The 24512-nt window shown below is 45.1% G+C and overlaps 1 protein-coding gene across 1 annotated transcript in view; it reads left to right on the forward strand.

Annotated features, from left to right (window-relative positions):
* The window catches only part of LOC146835223 (E3 ubiquitin-protein ligase HECTD3-like), a 387450-nt gene that overhangs the window by 346214 nt on the left and 16724 nt on the right, over nucleotides 1-24512 (forward strand). The window contains exons 17-19 of the mRNA XM_085602812.1: nucleotides 11549-11678; nucleotides 21383-21457; nucleotides 21849-21930. Coding sequence (XP_085458938.1) covers nucleotides 11549-11678; nucleotides 21383-21457; nucleotides 21849-21930 — 287 coding nt within the window. The remainder of the gene's footprint in view (nucleotides 1-11548; nucleotides 11679-21382; nucleotides 21458-21848; nucleotides 21931-24512) is intronic.

Raw genomic sequence — 24512 nt, forward strand, 5'->3', positions numbered from 1 at the left:
TTGTGCTCAGATTCGGCACCGTTCTTCAGGCCCCCTTCGACGTGCAATCCGCTACTCTCGACTGTATTGTTTATCGATCGAGTTTCCCTTGCTCCGTGTATCGTCTACACTCGCAAGCCTTCGATCGGAAGATTTGTGGAAGGCTGTTGGGCCTACCCGCGCCGGGGTCGATAGCAGTCGATGGAACGGACTCCATTCGAGTTCTGTCCTGGGTGTCGCGCTGAGTTTCCGCTCAGCAACTTGCACGAAGTGTGCAACCTTTGCCTATCCCCGGAACACGATGAGAAAGAGTTTAAATAAAAAGATATGCTCCGTGACCGTCAGCCTCGACGTCACGAAATGCACCATCAAAGCGGCTCCGAACCGGATCTTGTCAGGGACTACTCTGAACATGAAGAATCCCACACGCAGGAAGCCAAATGCTAGGAGGAGCACATCTCCGTGTCTGAATCAGACTCGGATGCCGAAGACCTCATAACGGGCCAACGGATCGTGAGCACAGAGGCTTCCTTCCCCTCCCATTTCCTCCATAAAAAGGCTCCGGTCCCTCTTCTGCCTTCGGGCCAAGGTTGGCACCGAGAAAACGTTTCGAGCGCCCCGCCTTCGGGCTCGGCACCAAGACACAAACAACAGCCTTTTGGCTTGGGCTCTACCCGTCCTCACGCCGGTGCGGACCCGAAACCTTCGGTGTCTAAATCGAAACAAGCTCTGGTGTCAGTGCCACGTTAACTAAGGCTAAATCTTTGGAGCCGAAAACTCCGGAGCCAAAACGTTCGACGCCAAAATAGTCATCTAAAGAAAGCAGTCAAACAAAAGAGCCTCTGACCGATGTTTCACCTTCTGGATCCAAAACAAAAGGAAATTGTGATTAATCCACAAACTGGACATATTCTTTCCAAACTTCCTAAGAAAAAGAAAATGGGCTTACAAGAAGATTACCACATTCCTCTTAAAAGGAAAAATGTGGATACTAACCCTTCTCCACCCATTGGTCCAAATTTGCTCATCACACCCACACATTCACCTCCATCACCATCAACTGCTCCACAGGATATGCAGTTCATAGGGATGGAGATGCAGATGACTATGCTCCACAAGATACTGCCCCTCAACCAGTTAATGACCCAGACTTAAATCCATCCAGACTTTCGCCTCAAAATGATATTAGATATATGGAGCTCCTTAACAGAGCTGCACAGTATCATGGGGTAGAGCTACATAAAGAGGCTTCAGAGGAAGACTTTTTGTTTGAAACCCTAAGTTCATCTCAGAGGGCTACCCAAACATTACCAATGCTAAAAGGTATGCTTAAACATGCTGATGACATCTTTAAAGACCCTGTAAGAGCAAGAATCATCACCCCCAGGGTAGAGAAAAAGTACAAATCTGCGCCTACTGACCCTGTATATATTAACCCCTTGTGTGCCCATGACGATCTAGACTCCAGCTCGTCATGAGGCATTCCCTGGGGAATTCACCAGAAGGATTCCCTTTTAGTGCAAATAGCCTCAGGAGCTGGGGAAGAGCTTCCCCAGCTCCCGAGCCCCCCCCCCCCCCCTTTCACTGTAATGACGATCGGCGCGCACGTCGCGCCGACGTCATTACAGTGAAAGTGAAACTGAAATGAGCCTCTTGGCTCATTTCAGTTTCACTTTCTACGTGCTCAGGGAGCTATCTCAGCCCCCTGAGCATGTAGAAAGACGGGAGAGGTATCGTTGGAAAGGGGAGAATCTCTTGGGGATCGCCACAGGAGGGCGATCCCCAAGCAAGGATCCACCCACTAGACACCAGGGAGGGGGGAGCGGCCCCTTTGGTAAGGGCCTTTGCTCCCCCCAACTGACGTTGGCACCATTTAGTCTTTTTGCCCCCCCTGGGGGGCAGATGGGGGCATTAGCCCCCAATCTGCCCCCCAGGGGGTAAAAAGCCCACTAGACACCAGGGAATAAAACAAAAACAAAGAAATAGAGGTGGGGGCTGCCCAAAACGGGCAGGCCCATACCCCCACCCCACCCCCCAATTACTACAGCCTTTCTGCCCCTCCGGGGGGCAGATGGGGCATTGGCCCCTAATCTGCCCCTTTGGGAGGGCAGAAAGCCCACTAAATACCAGGGATTCGTTTTTAGTTTTTTTTTTTTAGGGTGGGGGCTGCCCGAAACCGGCACGCCAATGCCCCCACCCACCCGCCATCATTACAGCCTTTCTACCCCTCCCTGGGGGGCAGATGGGGCATTGGCCCCTAACCTGCCCCTTCGGGGGGGGGCGGAAAGCCCACTTGATGCCAGGGATTCTTTTAGCGCAATTTTCTTTAGGGTGATGGATTTTATTTAGGGTGGAGGCTGCCCGAAACAGGCACGCCAATGCCCCCACCACCATTACAGCCTTTTTGCCCCCCCCCCCCCCCCGGGGGCAGATGGGGCAGCAGCCCCCAATCTGCCCCCCCCCCCCCCCAGAGGGGCAGAAAGCCCACTATCCACCAGGTATTTTTTTTGCGCAATTGTTTTTAGGGTACTAGAAACCATGGATTTTTTTGGTTTATTAGTGTAGGGGTAGGGGCTCCCCAAAATGGGCATGACAATACCCCCACCCCACCCCCAGAGAAACTCCAGTCTTTCCGCCCCCCTGGGAGGGTAGTTGGCGGCAGCGGCCCCTGATCTGCCCCCTGGGGGGGGCAGAAAGCCCACTAGGCGCCAGCGAGTACGCAGGCTTTTTTTATGCGTGTGGGTGGGGGCTGCCCAAAATGGTCATACCAATGCCCCCACCCCCACAAAAAATAGCCACAGTCTTTCTACCCCTGTAGGGTCATATCGGGATGAAACCCCCTTCCCCGATTCCCCCCAGGGCGGCAGAAAGCCCACTGGGCTCCGGCTTTTTTTTAGCAATGTGCATACCTGTGGATTTTGGGCCCTAGCGCAGTTGGCACGTAGGCAAACCTAGCAAACCTGTACATTTTTTAAAACTAGACACCGAGGGGAATCCAGGATGGGGTGACTTGACTGGCTCTCACCAGGTTGTGTTACCCAGAATCCATTGCAAACCTAAAAATGTGTCCAAAATAACAAATTTTCCTCACATTTCTGTGGTGGAAAGTTCTGGAATCTGCGTGGGTCCACTAAATTCCACCCACCCTGCGTTCCCCAAAGTCTTCCAAGAAAAATGGTACCTCACTTGCGTGGGTAGGCCTAGTGCCCGCGTCAGGCAAGGGCCCAAAACCAATTGAGGAGACATCACAAAACAACCTGATTTTGCAAAGGGGGTCACTTGGGTTTTTGGCCCGGTGCTCGGCAGCCACCTAGTGAAACCTACCAAACCCACACATTTCTGAAAACTAGACACCCGGGGGATTCCAGGGAGGTATGGCTTGCGTGGATCCCCCAACGTTTCCTTACCCAGAATGCCCTGCAAACCTCAAATTTAGCTGAAAAAATCACCCTTTTCACACATTTTTGTGTGGGAAAGTTGTGGCATCACCGGGCTGACACAAATTTCCTACCACCCAGCGTTCCCCCGGGTCTCCCGATAAAAACGGTACCTCACTCGTGTGGGAGGCCCAAGTACCCGCGACAGGCAAGGGCCCACAACGTAGTGAGGCGACATGAAAATTGCCCATCTCAAAACGACCTGGTTTTGCAAGGGGGGTCACTTGGGTTTTTGGCCCGGTGCTCAGCGGCCACCTAGGGAAACCTACCAAACCCACACATTTCTGAAAACTAGACTCCCGGGGGATTCCAGGGAGGTATGGCTTGCGTGAATCCCCCAACGTTTCCTTACCCAGAATGCCCTGCAAACCTCAAATTTAGCTGAAAAAAATCACTTTTTTCACACATTTTTGTGTGGAAAAGTTGTGGCATCACCGGGCTGACACAAATTTCCTACCACCCAGCGATCCCCCGGGTCTCCCGATAAAAACGGTACCTCACTCGTGTGGGAGGCCCAAGTACCCGTGACAGGCAAGGGTCCAAAACGTAGTGTGCCTCAACAGGCAAGGGTCCTAAACGTAGTGCGCCTCACTACGTTTTGGACCCTTGCCCTGGAATCCCCCGGGTGTCTAGTTTTCCGAAATGTGTAGGTTTGGTAGGTTTCCCTAGGTGGCCGCCGAGCACCGGGCCAAAAACCCAAGTGACCCCCCTTGCAAAACCAGGTCGTTTTGAGATAGGCAATTTTCATGTCGCCTCACTACGTTGTGGGCCCTTGCCTGTCGTGGGTACTCGGGCCGCACCGTTTTTATCGGGAGAGCCGGGGGAACGCTGGGTGGTAGGAAATTTGTGTCAGCCTGGTGATGCCACAACTTTCCCACACAAAAATGTGTGAAAAAGGTGATTTTTTTTCAGCTAAATTTGAGGTTTGCAGGGCATTCTGGGTAAGGAAACGTTGGGGGATCCTCGCAAGCCATACCTCCCTGGATTCCCCTGGGTGTCTAGTTTTCAAAAATGTATAGGTTTGCTAGGTTTCCCTAGGTGCCGGCAGAGCTATGGTTCAAAAACTACAGCTAGGCACTTTGCCAAAAAAGGGTCATTTTTCGCTACGAAATTGAGGTGTGTCCACGTTACGTTTTGTGCCGTTTCCTGTCGCGGGCAGTAGGCTGACACACACAAGTGAGGTACTATTTTTCTCGGAAGACTTTGGGGAATGCGGGGTGGGTGGAAATTTGTGGATCCACGCAGATTCCAAAACTTTCCACCAGAGAAATGTAGGGAAAATGCGTTTTTTTGGAAATTTTTTAGGTTTGCAAGGGATTCTGGGTAACAGAACCTGGTGGGAGGCAGTCAAGTCACCCCATCCTGGATTCCCCTGGGTGTCTAGTATTAAAAAATGTATAGGTTTGCTAGGTTTCCCTAGGTGCCGGCAGAGCTATGGTTCAAAAACTACAGCTAGGCACTTTGCCAAAAAAAGGGTCATTTTTCACAGCGACATTGAGGTGTGTCCACGTTGCGTTTTGCGCCGTTTCCTGTTGCGGGCACTAGGCCGACCCACACAAGTGAGGTACCATTTTTCTCGGAAGACTTTGGGGAACGCGGGGTGGGTGGAAATTTGTGGATCCACGCAGATTCCAGAACTTTCCACCAGAGAAATGTGGGGAAAATGTGGTTTTTTTTGGCCATTTTTTAGGTTTGCAAGGGATTCTGGGTAACAGAACCTGGTGGCAGGCAGTCAACTCACCCCATCCTGGATTCCCCTGGGTGTTTAGTTTTCAAAAATGTATAGTTTGCTAGGTTTCCCTAGGTGCCGGCAGAGCTATGGTTCAAAAACTACAGCTAGGCACTTTGCTAAAAAAGGGTAATTTTGCATTGTGAAAATGTGGTGTGTTCACATTGGGTTTTGAGCCATTTCCTGTCGTGGGCACTATGCCTACCCCTACAAGTGAGGTACCATTTTTATCAGGAAACTTAGGGTAATTCATATTTGTAAAGGAACTGTTATTACCTATTGACTTTCGATGCATTTCTGCCTTCCAAATGAAAGACATTGTGTAAAAAAGAAGTCATTCTAAAAAATGACTGATAATTCTATCTATCTAATGCTAGTATGAGTATTCCCAATTTCGGAAATGGTGCAAATATCTACTGTTTCTAAACTCTATATTTTGTTCCCATTTCAGAAATACATAGGTGTCTTTCATACCGATTTTTCCATGTACTCATTTTTACAGAATAATTACTATATACCCGGTACATAATAAAAAACCATTGCAAGTTGCTGCTCAGTTTTTGCATCTGGGTTCGTCGGGTTCTTGGTGAACCTACAAGTCCTATATATGCCCACAACCAGTAATGTCCAGCGGATGTAACGGTATATTGCTTTCAAAGAGCTGTCATAATTAGTAGAAGTTACAGGTGAAAACGTTGACACAAAAGTCTTTTTTTTATTCAACAAATTTTCAATTTAGCCTATATTTAACTGTTAGTTTCTATAAAAAAACCTTGATGGATCTACACAAATGACCCCTTGCTGAATTCAGAATTTTGTCTACGTCTCTAAAATGTATAGCTTTCCAGGATCCATTATTGCTTTTGTACCCATTTCTACCATTAACTGGAAGGAGGTCGAAAGCACAAAAAATAGCAAAAATAGGCTATGTCCCAGAAAAATGCCAAAACTGTATAAAAAATGTTGGGTTTCTGACAAAAGTCTGGTATCCCCTAAAAGCTGGGAAAATGGTGATGTCAGCCCCAGAAAACTTTTTTGATAACACTTGCAGGGAAAAACTCAGAAGCTTTCATTTGCAGCCCGTTTTTCCCATTTTCCCCCCAAAAAACTAAATTTTGCTGTATTTTGGCTCATTTCTGTGACCCCTCCAGGGGGATCCAAAAACCCTGAGTACCTTCAGAATCCCCATGATGTTGGAAGAAAAGGACGCAAATTTGGCGTGGATACCTTATGTGGTCAAAAAGTTACAGGGGCCTCAGCGCGCACTACCCCAAATAGCCAAAAAAGGGCGTGGCACAGGAGGGGAAAAGGCCTGGCAGCGAAGGGGTTAAAGGCCCTTTGACTCAGTTTCTAAAGCTTGTAAGAGAGCTAATTCACAAACCACAAGTGAAGCGGCTCCGCCTGATAAAGAGTCCAAATTAATTGAAGCTTCGGGCAAAAGGGGTAGCGTCACAAGCAGCTAATCATTGGTGCATTGCCAATGCTCAAGCACTATTAGCGAGATATGACAGAGCTCATGGAATTTCTTCCTGATGAGAATAAGTCTAGAGCTAGTGACCTTATTCAAGAAGGTAAACTAATAACTAATACCTCTAACAGATGTGCACAAGAGGCAGCAGACACAGCAGCCCGGGCAGTAAGTTCTAGCGTACTGATTCGTAGGCATGCTTGTTGAAGAATTTCAGGATTTAAACCTGAGGTGCAAGCCTCTATTCTTAACCAACCATTTGACAAAGAGCACCTCTTTGGTCCAGCTGTTGATTACTGTAAAAAATGAAAAAGGATACTGAGGTTGCAAAATCCATGGAGGACTTACAATCACCTTCCAACAGAGGATCCTTTCGTCACTCGTGGCTCCAAAAATATATCTACAGAAAACCCCTCCTCCTCTCACAAAGGCAACAATCAGTCGCCCTCTTCAAGAGGTTACTTTAGAAGTGGATATAGAGGAAACAACAAAAAGGGAAGAGGCAGAGGTAATTCAACACACACCCTGCAAACACCAAACAGTGACTTCCTTTCCATACCCCCCGATCATTCCACTTCGGTAGGGGGGCGTCTTTCCCCAGTTTCTACCAATTTGGAATACGATTACATCAGACAAATGGGTTCTTCATATTATCCAATCTGGTTACTGTCTGGAGCTTATAAACACTCCACCAAACATTCCTCTAAGGTCACACCTCGTGTCACAAGAACATCTTACCCTTCTAAAGCAAGAGGTTCTCTCTTTGTTGCAGAAAGGTACAATAGAACTGGTCCCTTTACAATACTAAGGGGCAGGTGTGTACTCCCTCTACTTTCTAATTCCCAAAAAGGACGGCTCTCTCAGGTCTATATTATACCTCAGAGAACTAAATCTGTACATTCAGTGGGACCGCTTTCATATGGTAACGCTCCAAGTGTTTCGCTCCTTCATCTGGGCGACTTTCTCTCCACTCTGGTTTTAAAGGACGCCTACTTTCATATCCCAATACATCCTGCACACCGCAAATACCTCAGGTTTGTGTTAGCAGGCCAGCATTATCAATTCAAGGTGCTCCCATTCGGAGTAACAACTGCACCCATGGTTTTCACAAAATGCTTAGCAGTGGCCGCATCCTATCTACGAAGACAACCTGTTCACGTCTTCCCATAGTTTGACGACTAGCTCATAAAGGCCAGCTCGCACGACAGCTGTCTACGCCACACACAAAAAACTGTGCAATTGTTCCATGGGCTGGGATTCACAGTAAATCTGTCCAAATCCCATCTGAAACACTCAAGCATATCTAGGAGCTACTGTAGACCCACAAAAAGCTCTAGCATACCAAACTCCGGCCAGGGTCCAGAATATACAAGTACTGCTGTCTCGGTTTCGGCCTCAACACTCTTTGCTAGCTCCTGTGTTCATGCAGTTTCTGGGAATGATGGTGTCTTGCATTCCAATAATCCCTTACGCAAGACTTCGAATGTGTCCCCTACAGGAATGCTTAGCAAGTCAGTGGAACCAGGCTCGGGGTCTGTTATCAGATCTAGTGTTGGTAGACGGCCGCGCCCATTGCTCTCTGCAGTAGTGGAACACACAAAACCTTGTAAAAGGGCGGCCCTTCAGCGACCCGGTTCCACAGATAGTACTAACAGCAGACATATCACTGACGGGTTGGGGAGCACATCTTCAAACCCACACAATTCAGGGCATATGGAGCTTGCAGCAGAAACAACTTCATATGAATCACCTAGAGCTGCTTGCAATTTTTGTGGCACTGAAAGCGTTTGAAGTTCATCTAGTACGCAAGACTGTCTTGATTTGTACAGACAACATGACAGTGATGTATTACATACAAAAACAGGAGGGAACACACTCTCTCCAGCTGTCACAGCTAACACAGAACATCTGGAAATGAGTCATACATCACAAAATGTATCTCCTAGCGGAACACCTTCCAAGAGTAAACAATCAGATGGCAGATCTGCTCAATCGTCAAACAAAACAAATCAACGAATGAGAGCTACACCCTCAAGTTCTCCTCCCATTCTTTCGAACGAGGGGCTTCCCAGACATAAATCTGTTCGCCACACACCTAAACGCAAAATGCCCAAACTTCGCGTCCAAGTATCCACACTCATTGTCCAAAGGCAATGCACTATGGATGAATTGGTCAGGGATATTTGCTTACATTTTTCTGCCTCTCCCACTGATTCCATTAGTGGTTCGGAAACTCAAACAATCGTCCCTGACACTAATCCTAGTTGCTCCCACGTGGGCATGTCAACCCTGGTTCACAACCTTGTTGAAACTGTCAGTAGTTCCTCATCAAAAACTACATCTTACACTGATTCTCCTCACACAGAGCCATGGAGTCATAAGACATCCAGACCCCAGTCAACTCGATCTGGCACCTGAAGTCCTAGAGTTTGGCTACCTTAATCTACCGCCAGACTGCATGAATATTATCAAAGAGGCTAGACATTCTACCTCAAGAGCCTGCTATGCAGCAAAGTGGAAACGGTTTGTAATGTACTGTACTAACAACCACATCAACCCGCTTGATGCTTCTGTGCAAAACATTATATGTTATTTGTGAAATCTACAGCGTTCCAACTTAGCGTACACATACATACGCTTACATTTGGCTGCAATAGCTGCATACGTCCAGAATAGACTACATCTGTTATGGAAGGACTCAAAAGAGTAATTCCCCCAAGACATCCACCTGCTCCAGTGGGGAATCTCAACATTGTTCTCACAAGGCTAATGGTTCACCCTTCAAACCGTTGCACAGATGTGAACTGCAATTTCTCACATGAAAAGTAGCTTTCCTCATAGCTATTACATCACTGAGGAGAGTCGGTAAGCTTCAGGCACTAACTATAAAAGAACCCTTTTTACAGATGCACCAACCAAAAGTAGTTCTTCGGACCAATCCAAAATTCCTTCCAAAAGTCATTTCTGCCTTTCATATCTATCAATCTGTTGAGTTACCTGTGTTCTTCCCTCAACCAGATTCTGTGGCACAACGTGCCCTACACACTTTAGATTTGAAGAGAGCATTACTTTATTACATAGAAAGAACAAAACCTTTCCGTAAGACAAACAAACTTTTTGTCTCTTTTGCTCCACCACATAAAGGCAATCCCATATCAAAATCAGGTATTGCAAGGTGGATAGTCAAATGCATTCAAATATGCTATGCAAAAGCAAAACAAACATTAACAGTTCCCCCTAGAGCACCCTCTACATGCAAACTGGGGGCTTCTATTGCATTCTTAGGAAATATACCCATAGAAGACATATGCCAAGCAGCAACATGGTCTACACCTCACACATTCACAAAACACTATTGTGTAGATGTGTTAGCAAGACAGCAAGCTAGTGTGGGCCAAGCAGTTTTGCGCTCACTATTTCAAACAACTGCAACAGCTACAGGTCAGCCACCGCTTTGGGAGATAACTGTTCTGTGGTCTATGCTCAGCATATGATCTACAGCTCATATGCCTCAAACGGAAAATGCTACTTACCCAGTATGCATCTGTTCTTGGCATATAGAGCTGTAGAGTCATATGTGCCCACCCGCCTCCCTGGGTAGCTATACCTGTTGCAGGAACATCTTACTTAGATACATGCATTCATGGAAATCTCCTTTTACTACTCTTACTAACTCCATTATCACCCTTTGCGGGAAAACAATCTAACAATGGAGTTGATGCCCATGAGCACTATCACCGAAAGGAGGAGTCACTTCTCTCATGACTGGAAAGACTTCTTTGAAGAAAAACAGCGTGCAAACATCCGGACCCAACACTAGATGGCGATCTATGCACAGCATATGACTTTACAGCTCTATATGCCAAGAACAGATGTATACTGGGTAAGTAGCATATTCCTTTTCTTCTGCAACCTTAGCGATGTGGTGGATGAACACCGCAGGCCTCTTGGGTTGTTATACCCATACCGCGTGGGATACGGTTGCGCAAGTGCTGCCGCAGTGCCCGTGGAAGGCCCGGGCAGTTCTCACCCACGCAGTGGCAGAGGGTCGCGACGCACCCAAGTTCACCATTCAGTGTGGGCTGGATACCACTGACTTTCTAGGCAGAACGGTTTCCACGTCCGTAGCCTTGAGGCGCTATGCCTGCTTGAGGATATGTTGTTTCTCTCGGAATGTCCAGTCCACCTTTCTGGACATGCCCTTTGATGGCTGTTGCCTGTTCGGTGATAAGGCGGACTCAGCACTTGAGCGCTTCAAGGATTCTAGGGCTATAGCCAGATCCTTTGGCCTCGCAGCCACTTCTCGCCTCATGCAGTCTGCCTTTCGCCCCTTTTGTAGCTACCTAATGTGTGCCCCACCATGTTCCACCAAATCTGGCCACAGGGCTACGCAAGCTACGCAGGCTCTGCGTGGCTGCTCACTGTCAGCAATCAGCTTTTGTTTGCCTCTGGAGCACACCCATTCCCTTCAGTCCCAATACCTGTAGGATTTCTTTCAGGGCGACACTCCTTCCGGGGTGTCTGTTCTCTCCAGCTCCCACCTGCAAACTGCCATTTCTCCTTAGAAGAACAGCCAGACCAGTCATATAGCAAATCCACCTGACCAATCAGAATCACTCAGCAGATATACTAACGCACAGGCTGCCTCCTGCTAACCACCCCTGTTAGGACAGGGGACATGTCTGTATGCTTCATCAAGGCATGATGTAACGTCATTGTCATCTAATGGACCAGCATTAATTGTCGGGGTCATGCCCTCCCTCCTAAACACACCTGTAGCTTGGCACAGCATGCAAGCTTCATACACACACATTCTCTCAATACACATCTGAATCCTGATATTTCTTCTTGTCTTTGTCCCCCTCTGTTCTTCCCTCTTTGCCTACTCCCCACCCTCTCATTCCTTGTATCACCTTCAACTTTCCTGAATCTCAGATTGCAGCGATGCAGGCTGGCCTGTTGAAGGTTGTTCCCCAGGCTGTTCTTGATCTTTTGAACTGGCAAGAGCTGGAAAAGAAAATTTGTGGTGATCCTGAAATCACAGTGGAGGCCTTAAAGAAACTAAGTGAGTAACTTCATCAACTGCTGAACCTAGAATGTGTTTCCATGGGCGACGAGTGAAGTCAGAACAGTCACAGGTTTGATTCTTCTTTACCACTTGAAATGAAGAATATACTCAGCTCTGTCGATCTGTCGCATTTATCACCTTTTGAAGTTCTGAATTTCTCAAGGTATTTGTATATCCGTTATCAGATATTATAACTAAATTAAATAAAGACTAACCCTTAGTTTATTAACTACTAGCGGTCAGATGTATGAAGCACTGTTGCAAAATACTGGTCGCAAATTGCAACCAGTATTTTTCTGACCAGTGTGGAATTTTGTGAACTGACCTATGTACAGATGGGTAGGTTCACACAATTTTGAATTGTAGTGGGTCACAATCCGACCTACCTTATCATTCATTTGCAAATAAGGCATTCATTGCGATTGGTAGCCATCACACAGACATGGGGTCAGCAGACAGCCATGTTCTTAATCACTTTTTGAATAAAATATGTTTTTAATGAAGCTAGTTTTCCTTCAAGCTTAAGGAAAAAGGTTTTACAGTTTTTTGGGGCATGAACAGTAGTCCCCTGTGCCTCCACACACTGCCACCATCTTGATTCTGAAATGGCTAAAAGGGTTTTAATGTAGGCAGTTTCCCATCTCATGTACTTCCAATTGTCCCTCCCCTTCCCCCCCCCAAAAAAAGCCTCTGGAAACCTACTTGCAAATGCTCACTCTTGCTACTCGTAGTAACAAGTCGAGAAAATCTACTTGCCTTCCTGAAGAACCTGGGATTCCTACTTTTCTTGCCATTCAGCTGCACACTGACCAGAGAGAGCGAGGATGTTTAATTGCAATATTCAGATTTGAATATAAAGCACCGAAGGGGCACAGATGCTCTGTATGTTTGCTAATTTACATGACAGCAAGCAGCATGACCAGGATCAAGGGAGCCATTTGGTATAAAAGAGTTTCTAGAAAGTAATTATGTGAAGCTATGTGATCCGGAACCCTCAAACATAGTCTTCAACCCAGCCTTCCGTAGCACTTTATACTCTACCTCAAAAAAAAATTGTTGGAGCTTCTAAAGTAAAAAACAATTGGAGGATACTGTGAAAATTGCCCTGGCAAACAACACAAACTACCCAGAAAACCTTGACGTTCATGCTTGCGCCTGTTTATTCCATAGCAAAATGGACCATACCATAACAGCCTCAAAGAATTCCCCCCTCCCCCCACCCCAACTAACTGTACTATCTCTGGACTCCCAGTAGTTTAGGAAGAGGAAACCCTCCTTTACACAAACACCTATACCAGGCCAGGTCATCCAGCCAAAGCCGCAATGCGTCCAGAAATCATTATGACCCTCATTCTAGGTGAAGTCCCACATTCCTTACCTGACATGTGGATCAAATCCAAAGCAAAATGGTACGGAGTGTGTGTGTGCCGGTCCTTCACGAGTGGTCATGTCAGCTAGAGGATTCTACAACCCTCATGGAAGAGAAGTCCAATTCTCATACTTTAAAAATGGAAACTGAGCAGAGCTTGAAATTACAGCCCAGTATCTTTCTGGGACCTACAAAGGAGACTCCTTTGGGGCACATGTTGACCTTGTTAGACGAATGGACTGAACAGGCCATAATCATTCCCATATTCCAAACAGGATTCACATGGGGCCAGTCCCCCTTTGATCACTTCTTCACCATGACCTAAACATGCTAGAAAAACCATCTGTAATAGAAGTCCTCTTTTTGTCTACTTCATATAACTTAGGGTAGATTTTGATACAGTGGACAAGCCCCATTTGTGGGAGAAAGTACATCATGCTCGTCTAGGCCCAACAATAATAAACATGATCACAGCTGTCCAGAAAGCACATGGGCAAACGTTAGGAACATTGCCAGTAGGGTGCTTTCTGAAAGCTCAGCAATACTGCAAAGGAATTTGACACTGATCTGTATAGGCCAGCTCTATGTAACATCGATCAGGTGAACGTCAATATGCTCCAAACCAGGCCTCTCGATTGAGTTGCTTGTGAGCTACTGGTAGCTCTCCAGCTAGCTGTACGTTTCTCCCGTGTGTGCAGTTAGTGAACTAAATTAAAAGCTTTTGCTGGTTGCGTTAATATACACCAAAACAGAAATGCTTGTATTAAAGATGAAAATGTGTGCATGTTCAGAATTCATAACTTTGTTTGGGGAATAATGGTTGAATTCCAAAATATATTTAAAGCTGATATTATCCAATGGTGTTGGGGAGACGTATTACTAATAATATTAACTGCAAGGGACATTGCAGCTATGGCTGGTATGTGTTAAGGCATTCCACACTGACAAAGCATTTTTTACATTACTGCTGCAAACATGCCTGATGCGCGGAGGTGATCACTGCTGGTAATCTTCCATACGGTGTCTGCTAATGTAATCTTGTCTTTATGTGGTTACTATTATATCTCTAATATTTTTAGAATCTATGGAGGAATGTCACTGACGATAAGTAGCTCTTAATACTGAAAAGCTTGTAGACCCCCCTTCTAAATAGTAACTAAGCACCACTCTTCCCTCCCAAAAAATAGAGACAGCCCCTGACCAGTAAATATCTGTACTGTTATGTATTGGTTGCATGGCCATGCTCAACCCCAACTTAGTTGACCCTTCTACTATAAATGAACACGATCTGTGATGTATACCAGCCACTGAAATCAAAGTAAACACCCTCGAAAAACTAAATAATTGCATTCAGACCCCTGAGAAATAAATACGCCTGGGCATCTAACACACACAAAGGTCGTGGCATGCTCATATGCGGACATCCTTACTATAACCCTTGCCTTGGAAAAGCACACCAAGTCCACCAAGAATGGGCCCAAAACATGAACAGGAGGCACACAAAGTTTTTATCTACTTATTAAGAGAAAGCACAGTGCTGCTAGCACTAAGTCTTGGATCTTATATGCTAGGATTGGAGGTTAATGGGGCCTCATGGTGTCTAATATCCAGCATGCTTGAAAGTAAGTTCCTGGGAGCACTGATAGGTGCAGCTCCAAGCACCCATTGACATGTTGTGTGAAGTGAACTAATCCATACACGACAAAACAGTCATTGATAGACAACCTCCCTTCCCAGCCCAAAGTGGCCTTCAAATGTTGATGGAACACACTACAATTTCTCGTCCACACTTGGATGGACCCTCAATAAACTGATAGAAGCCAGCTTTTAATTATCTCTGAGAAATTGGGATGCAGCAAACAAACTATCTCTGAGAACACACTTCCTGCTGCCTGAAAGAAAGGAAGGCCTTAATGACCTCCGACTTTAGGGTCCGCAATCTTTGAAAGCTCCTAGCAAGACTTTGTTGCACACACACATAGAGCAACAGTAGCCAGCTCTCTGGGGGCATTCTCTGTAAAGAGTGCACTACTTGATCATGTGCCTGTTCTCAACCTGATGAGAGCCAGACTCACCTCTCTACATGACTCAACAGCATAAGAAGCAATGTGCTTCTTTCCATCAGGTACAAGCTAGTGTCTCCTCAGAGGGAACAATATTTACTGTTTGAGACTGAAAGCCAGTGTCAGAATACATATTCCGATTAAACAACTCAACACGACTGGGCCCTGCACCTATGGCATCACTCCGCAAAATGACAACTCCCTCCACTTCCAGTTCAACTTTTGGAGATTCGCCAGACCCCAAATCCCAGCAAATTGCAAGCCATTTGCTAGCCTACATTCAAGTCTCTCCTCCTTTGAGGAAAATGCAAACTTGTTGAATGTGATTGCTAACGGTGATATAAAATGCATTTCATGTGCAGAATACTCTCAATACTAACTGGAAATTTGCATTAATACTGCTACATGTCTTTTAATTTTTGATCATATTAAAAGTATGTTGAGAGGAATACTGGCTGGTATTAGAGACTTTCTTCCATACTCTTTAGTTCACTGTCCATTGGCATGTGGGGCTCAATTGTTCCCCACACAAATGAAAGCCAAAACCTACAGTTTATGATGAGTTCCACAACAGGAATGTTTGGAAACTGTCCAGTTTGGAAACTGGACAGGTGAGTCCAGTTTCCTGGAGCCGCAATAATACCTTCCACAAGTGCTTGTCATGTTCTTGTTGGTCCTTCCCATCAATTCAAGGATAGGGAAACTGTTGGGAAGGTGTATGTGGCAAAAAGGGGAGAAAATCTCCTTGGCTGGAGACACCAGAGAGATATGGGGTCCTTAGAACTCGGGGTCATCCATATGGTTACCTTTTCACTAGCAGACAAAGTTTGAAGCGCTAGCCTTCTAGGTTCTAAATTGTGCTGGGAATCTGAAATGAAGTTGTATCAATGAAGAAGGTAAGAAATATTTATTGCAGGAAGTGGTTATAAATACTGACCGTCAGCTCTCAACCAACGTTCAGGAGAACACTCCTGCACATTAGGATTCCATAGACTCATGATGTGCACGGAAGAGACCCAACACATCCCCCTCATTCAATAAAATGAAGAAAAGAAATATACAAAACAAAACTTAGTGTTCGAAAAATTGCATGAACAAATTTACTACGAGAACTCCATACTGAGAATGAGTCACATACATTCTAAAAGTTACCCAGCAACGCCAGGGCTGGACTGGGAGCCCAAAGCAGCCCTGGTAATTTTGTCAGAACAGTCCTCCACCTGCAAAACCGGCTCCCACTGCTTCAAACCTATCCCCCCACCCTTCCAGCCTCCAGGGGAAACGCCTGATGCCCGCTACGGCCAGTCCAGCCCTAAACAACTTCATCTTTAAACTAGCCAGGCAGGTGCCTGGAGAAACTAAACTATGCTGGACAAAAAAAAACTCCTGACTGGTATTTGTAACGTATCATCATTTTTGCTAAATTCCGTGCAGACACACACATGTCAACTTTAGCTTCAGGAATCATTGCCACTCTGTGTTTATTCCATATAAGACCATCGCTAATACATATGGCTAGGAACACTATATAAACACTTTGCACAGAAGAAGAATATTTTGACTCTCCGTTTGCTACATAACCAGGCTTCTTTATCCTTATCCAACATCCCACTCTTGCCTTCACACATCACCATGTCAACGTTGCCTTTGTAAGCAGCTTGAACTTTCTCCCTAACATCAATTACTTTTCCCAGTTGAGAAGGATTAATTGTGTGGTGACCCATCCATTTCCTGTTAAGTTTGGATCCCAGGACCTGACCTCTCAAAAACACAAAAGACTTGACGCTAGTTGTCACATTGGGTGTGTATTGCATGGCGCACAACATTTCACTAATTGCTCACCTCCAATTTAACTTATTGACAAAGGGGATCTGCAATTTATCCCTCAGTGTGCGATTGACACGTTTTACTAAATCATTACTCCAGGAATGATACAATGAAATTCGGGTATGACTTATGCCTTGTTTAAGTAAGAATTTACACATTCCTTCAGACACCAATTGTTTAATGTTATCCGTCACCAATTCATTCTGATACCCTTCCCTTTCAAACTCCTCCTGTGGAAAATCTATGATGGTTCGCTTTTTGATTTTGTTCACAAAAGCAACCTCCTGCCACTTAGACATGTAGTCACTCAACACTAAAGCATACTTGGACACCTCCCCTGGAACTCTTAGGGGACCAGCATTGTCAAAACCTAACTATGACCAGGGATACATAGCTGATTCGCATGGAATTATAGGCAATTGTTTCTTGACATGGCTTTTATCACTCAACACACATTTGACACAATCACGCACAAAATTCTCCACAGACTTGATACCTGGCCACGAATAATCCTCAATTCCCTTTTCCTCAACTCACTCAGCACCACCAATTGCTCAACCCTTCACACAAAACCTTCTGCACATGTTGATTCATTCGCCACTTGAAAATAAGGCCCAAATTCAGTACACTTGGCATCTGGCCAACCACCACTCAGCCAACTCTTCACCTGAGGCAAAACAATATCACATTTGAGAGCATCCCTCCATTCTTGCTTCGAAATAGCAGCGCTTGTTATTTCCAATATCGAATGCATGGTACCTACCATAATTTCATTCTCCTTCTTGCATTCTTCTGTAATACTCGGCAGCATTCTGGACAAGTAATCAGCTACCACATTCTTACTACCTGGGACATACTCTGCTTTGTAATAATACTCTAGCAAATTATATTGCCATTTGGCAATCCTGGACATTGCTCTACTAGTCCACCAATGGTTTGTGATGAATGTCTAATACAAGTAGAACACCCCAGACATAAGTTCTAAAATACTGAGTGCCCCAACAAATCGCCATTGATTCCTTTTCAATAGTGAAATAAGTTCATTCAGATCCTCGAAGTGCTCTAGAAGCAAATGCAATCACCTCTTCCCTGCCACCTCTCCTCTTTTGTAACAACAAAGCACCCAAACTGTAACTACTGGCATCAGTGACTATGATGATATTGGAATTACGAGGATCAAAAGGTTTTAAAGGCAAAGCCTCAACAATATGTGATTTGATGGTTTCTACTGCACGCTGGCATGCTACTTTCCAATCATATGCCTTTCTTAAGTAAAATCCTTAAAGGTGCAGTCTTCTGGACAAAGAAAGGAACAAGTAAGACTTTAGTTGCTCCTTGTTCTTAGGGCAAGAGGTTTCCTCAATGGCTTTCCAAATCTCCATTTTCGGTTTGATGCCTTTGGCGCTAATATGGTGTCCAAGGTAATCCACTCGACTTAGGTCAAATGTACACTTATCGGTTTGCAATGTTAATCCTTTCTCTTTTAGCATGACTAGATCCTTGGTGAGGCATTAGTCATGTTCCTTTACATTACCTCAGAATAACAGAATGTCATCCTGGAAATAAAACCCCCTTTAGTGGCCATGGAACCTGAATCTCATTAGTCTCTGAAAAACTGAGGATGCTGACGCCAACCCAAAGGCATGCATTTGTAATGAAAGGATCCTAAGAGAGTAATAAAGGAAGTGCCTAGAATCGTCTGACAATATTACCAGGGAATATGCCGCAGACATATCAAGTGTGAAAAATACTACTCCTCCCTCTAACCTGCAGAGCATCTCATTGATGTTAGAGGAAGGTTTTCAATCAACTGAGCTGTGTTGGTTCAAATCGCGTAAATCCATACACAGCCTCAAAGTGTATTCACTTTATAGAGCTAGGACAATCCGAGTCAACCCCTCTGTACCTTCTACAGGTTCAGTAATATCAGGGTCACACGAGATTTATTTCAGCCTCCAATTCAGCTCTCAAACACAATGCCCGATTGTGAAACCTTGCAGGCTACAGGCTTGGTATCACTCTTCAATACAATCTTGTGCTCAAATCCATACTACGTGCCCAGTTTTTTGTTAGAAATGTCTGGAAAACGACCAAGCCAACCTTCACTGGAGGAGGACACATTCATGCAATTCTCACATCTGATATTAGCTTAACGGTACTTTGAAATAACTTGATCAGGGTGGTGCGGGTCCAGGATTTTATCTAATTCTGCCTGTTTGTCCCACCCCAGCAAATCTGACCCATACCTAGCTACATAGAACACACATATGTGGTTGTCTTACCATAAAAATTCCAACTCTCCATCAAACTCTCCCACCATCTCGATTTTGGCCCATCCTATATGTAAGAATCTTAACAGAGGAAGCTAATTCACAGGTTGAAATTTCTTGAATGGCTCCAACCCAATGGTAGTAAGAGTCAACCCAATGGTAGTAAGAGTCAACCCAGAACCCACCATTTAAACGCAACTTGCACGGTTTCTTTTAATGTTGCACACACAGTTTCCACCAACACTGTTTTCAACAATATTGGCATCAGAACCTTCATTTTCTACCCCAGCACTAGTTACATTTAGTACATCAACATCCTTCACTATGATCTTCTTTCTCTATGTTGAACACAACTGACATGACGAACCCTTGCAAAATGACATCTTTGTTGCAGTTGAAGCATGCTTATGTTGATGCAGGCCAGTTCTGGGTTGACCATGTGTGGTTGTTGCTGCCACACCGAAAACTACATTTGTCTTGCATACATTATCTTTTCCAGTCCTGTTTATATTCAGGTTTCGTTTCTGACATGACCCTCGTGGCTTTCGTTGGCCCCTCATATAGACGAGTGATCTCATTGCACTTAAAGTGGTCAATAAGAGAAGACAATTGCTTGAAATAAGCATCCACATTCTCTATCACTTTGACAATGATTACAGTTTCCAGATCTTTGTTGTCCATGAAAAGTACACACTCCTAAATGTTTCTATTGAATGTTCTCTCAATTAGCTGGTCGCAAAAAATCTCATTGAGCTAGTAACTGTAATTACAGGTAATAGCCAAAGAGCTGAAACAAAATTATTAATGGATTGATCTGGTTATTGAGAGCTTTGTAAACATTTGTCTTTCTAGTACTACATTCCTACTTGCAGAAAACGGTTTGTGAAGTGCTTTTAAGACTATAGCATATTCATCTATATGATACGCCGTTGCTTGTTCTCCGGCCTCTTCCTGCTGAGAAGGAATTCTTACCTCTACCAACGTAGTAGTGTTTCTAAAACACATCTGCTATATAAGCTATATTTCACTAGACACTTTGTTTTCTTATTAGTTAAAGTGTCACAATCTACAGCATGGAGATATGCCTTGAAAGATTCCTTCCAACGTGACCGCTCCAATAGTGGTTTGCCGACACAGACAGAAATGGTGCATGAGGAGATGTGCCTTGCATCTAGAAGTTGATGATACATTTCTGTTGATGCAAAAAAGTAACAAAATAACACCACAACAGATAGTCTTGCAAACTAAGATGAGTAATACACCATAATACCCAGAGGGACAATAACATTTAGAAAAAGATCAAAATAAACAGAAATGCCTGAATCAAAGTAGGAATTCCGGCCCACGCCTACAACACAAAGATAGCTTCAGTGCTTTCAGAAACATGTCACTTTTTACGAAATAGATGAAGCAGTCTTTTGGTTAAGGGCAATAAGCAGTCTTTACTACTCTGTAATTTCAAGCTCAAGATCAGATCCCCCATTTGAGCAAACAGCGCTGGGTAATATTTTACCTTGCCCGGCATCTGTTTGCACATATGACCAAATATAGTCTCACGTTTTCCAAGGGAGCAGAATAGGAAGAAACCTTTTGCACATGAGGCCCATAGATCTTTGTTTGGTAACTTCTTCCCAGGAGGTGGATACTGCAGCTGAACAGATGCAAGTGCTTACACTTCCTGTTACTTCCTGGAATACCTGTTGTAAGGTATTCCATGTTCTTAACTGCTAGCCACTATTTACAATTCACTTGGGGGAACAAGAATTTTACTAAATTCAGGGGGTGAGGCCCTGAAGGGGCAGAAGAGGGGGCAAGAGTATGGCCATGATTAACACCATATTCCTGAATATGAAAAAAATACCCCAAATAACCCAAGAGTAACTGTTGAAAGTTTGATGTATTTATAATATTATATGTACTATCAGGTGAGTCTGCTGTCCTATGTAATATGCATAGAATAAATTCCGTCTGCAGGTATTTAGTCTTGTTTTAACACTCCGTCAGATGATTAAAACCTCTTAGTCTTAGCTCACTCTCTTACTCTTTCTTCTCACTCATTGGATCTTGCTTTCTTTACTCTTCTGTTATCTTACTGACCTCTAGTCTCCTTAACGACATGCATGCATTCCGTGCATAATCTGTTTATAATCATTATAACATTCTATCCAACAGCTCGATTTGAGGATCTGGAGCCAACAGACACCAGAGTTCAGTACTTCTGGGAAGCTCTTAACAACTTCACCAATGGTGAGTGTTGCTCAACTCTTTGAGTGCAGTATCTCCCCGTATTCCTGTACCACACTGCTATTGACCTCAATTGACTATCAAATCACCCTGTTAGCATCTCTGACCATTCTTAGTCTATTCAGACCTTCTCCTTTCTCTTACTTTGGTGGTCAGTTTCTTTCTATCAGCACTGTGGTGTCATTATGCCCCTTACATCTCTGTCTGGTGTCCCCCCTGCATCTTACCTCTTTGCAAACACTCCTTCCCACAATCCTACCAACACGTCTATGGATTTCTCTATTTGTTCTTTCTTTCTTTCCTAGGATTGCAGTGTGGCAAACAATTTTAATACATGGCCGGATAGGTCATGCAGCTTCTCCCTGTCTCTGACATTTGTCTTTTTTCCCCCCAGAGGACCGTAGCCGTTTCCTAAGGTTTGTCACTGGCAGAAGTCGTTTGCCGGCACCTATATATATTTATCCGGATAAGTCAGGGTAAATATGCTGAATTTTCTTTTTGTCTGAAGCACCTACAGTAAATCTAGGTAGTAACAGGTGGCTGGAGGTGTTGGGTGTCAGTGTTTTTGTGGATTTGTTGGATTTACAAACTGCAACGTTGAACTTTAATTATTGAACTGGAACACAAGCAACCCTTGACCAGTTTGGCCCAGATTGAGATTCATCAGTCAGGTTTCTCCTGGTTCCAGTCCCACAAAAAGCAAGGGACCCATTTCTGGGTATACTATTGGCACTTACTGCATTACTTCAAACACACAAAGCGTGGTAGGAGAAATGTTTACAATAAGTCTAATCACTGGAAATCTCTCTGGATAGCATTCCAAACCATTGTTCTTTTGCCCACCATGCTACCTCCAATTAAACTGAGCTATTTGTAAATCAACATCGGTCCTCCTCCATTAGGAACAATCCAGCCTTAACTGCCAAGCTTGGTCCTCCCTGATCCAGAACACAAGCAACCCAAGACCAGTTTCGGCCTGACTGGGTCTCTTCTGTCGGATATAGCTTGGTTCCAGTGGCACAGTTAGCAAGGGACCCACGTCTGGGCATACACCTGACCACTTGGTGCATAACATCAAACACACAAAAGGTGATGGGAGGAATGCTTGCTATAAGTCTGACCATTGGCAATTGTTCAATCGGAGAAGGGCCAGGACTGATTTTCATATGAGTGGGTCTAATATGAGATGGCATGGTGGGCAATAAAACAAGGGGTTGTTATGCTACCCAAAGTGATTGCCAGTGGTTAGACTTGCTGCAAGCTTTTCTCCCATTACCTTTTGTGGTTTTGATGTTCACACACTCTGATATACTATGATTCTTGTTCAAATCTCAAAATATGTTGTGAATATCTGTAAAATGTTACTTGTATTGCATCCAGGAAGCAGTAATAGCTGCATTGTACAGCTTCACATCTGGTACTGCAGCGGTACGTACGTAGGGTGTACAGAGCAAGGAGACCGCAAGCAAGAAGCAGTACAAATGTTTCTCATGCGGACGGAGCAGTATTAAGTGCTCATTGTCTACACTGTGCTATGCTCAGCGTGGGCAAGGTGCTGAATTATCTCCTTAATTGAGTAGAAGGTTCATTTCAAGGGTCCCTGTTTTGCCTCTCTTGAAGAGCGTTCTAGGGATTGTCTTTGGACAGTTCTGGGAGCATCTTGGAGAAAGATGTCATCTGGTGCACTAAATAAATGCTCCTTTAATCAGCTCACCCTCCTGTGTCATTTTGGAGGATCCATTCTAACCTGGCAACGAGCTACTGCAACCTGCTTGACAGAGCAACGCCACCTTTAAAAAGTAATTTCAGCACATTCTTACAGATCACTTCCTGAAGTCTCCCGGATTGGTGATGCACATTATTATATGTATGAAGCAGATCTACTGTGTAAAGAGTCCAGGTGTTCCCTTTTGAGTTGACAGGGGCTTGCTAAGGCAATCGCAACGTGCCCTGATAAGGGGTAGTGTGGTTGAGCAGCCTTAGGCTTAACACAGAGGAGTGTCTTCGGTTCTTGCGATGTTACGGGAAGTGGGGACACCTTTGGTCCTCTTCTTCTCAGAACGGGGCGTCCAGGAGCAGGGGCTCTTTGGGGTGTCTGGTTTCTCCATCCGTTAACACTCGCGGTTGAGGGTGCCTGCCAGCAGATGCTGCAGGCGAAGTCGGGGAAGTCACGGGAGTCACTCCATAGTAGACTCAGTGCCTTGCGTGCTTGAGGACCACGCTGACACCGTTGGCCCACTTCAAGACAGGCGGGGGGAGAGGGGGGCTCATGCGCAGTAGTGCTTGGCGGCATCGGAATTTGGCAGGGCTGGTGTCCTCATGTTCCTTCTTCTGCTGTCTGACAGGATGTACGTGACAGTTCCACTATCCCACTGGATGTTGTGGTTTCTGGGAAAAGACTGGCAGGTCTCCCAGGTTTTGGTGACTCGGCAGCTGTAGGTCAAGTCGACTTTTGGTGCTATAGGCGAAGTCAGCAGGATTGGTGCCAAGTCAATTACTGGGTCCTCTATTCTTACCGTGCGACTCTTTTTGTCAATCTTCTTTCTTCAGGTCATCAGGATCTGCTCTTCTTTTGCCAGGATTCCACAAAATACTGAATTCAGGGGCATTAGAGGAGTGTAGGGTAGTAGCCCCTTGCCTCCTACATTACCACTTGCTGTTGGAAGTGGACATAACCTGTCCCAGAATTCTTAAGTATGCCATCACCAAGTTGGCTACTTTTGAAAAATCATGTCCACCTCAGTGTAGCCCACCTTTAGGGTGGTGGTAGCCTGGAGGTGGCAGCCTACCTTACTAGTTAATGTTCCCACCTGTCCAGGTGCCAAGCGGGCCCTGGACAAAGGGGGTCAGCTTCCTCTCCTATGAGGGGGAGCCAGATTTGCATTTTAAAAGCAGCAGCTCTTTGAAGCTTGCCAGCCTAGGAAGGCTAATCAGCAAGTCGTCCTGTGGAAGGGGGTGTTATACCCTCTTCCGGCACAGGCTTTTGTTCTGGGCATCCTGAGAGCAGAGGCTGTCACCCTAGGAAGTCAGAACAGTTCATCGGGTGGCAGGCTTGCTC

Source organism: Triturus cristatus, chromosome 4_2, assembly GCF_964204655.1.
Source record: "Triturus cristatus chromosome 4_2, aTriCri1.1, whole genome shotgun sequence".
Classification (NCBI taxonomy): domain Eukaryota; kingdom Metazoa; phylum Chordata; class Amphibia; order Caudata; family Salamandridae; genus Triturus; species Triturus cristatus.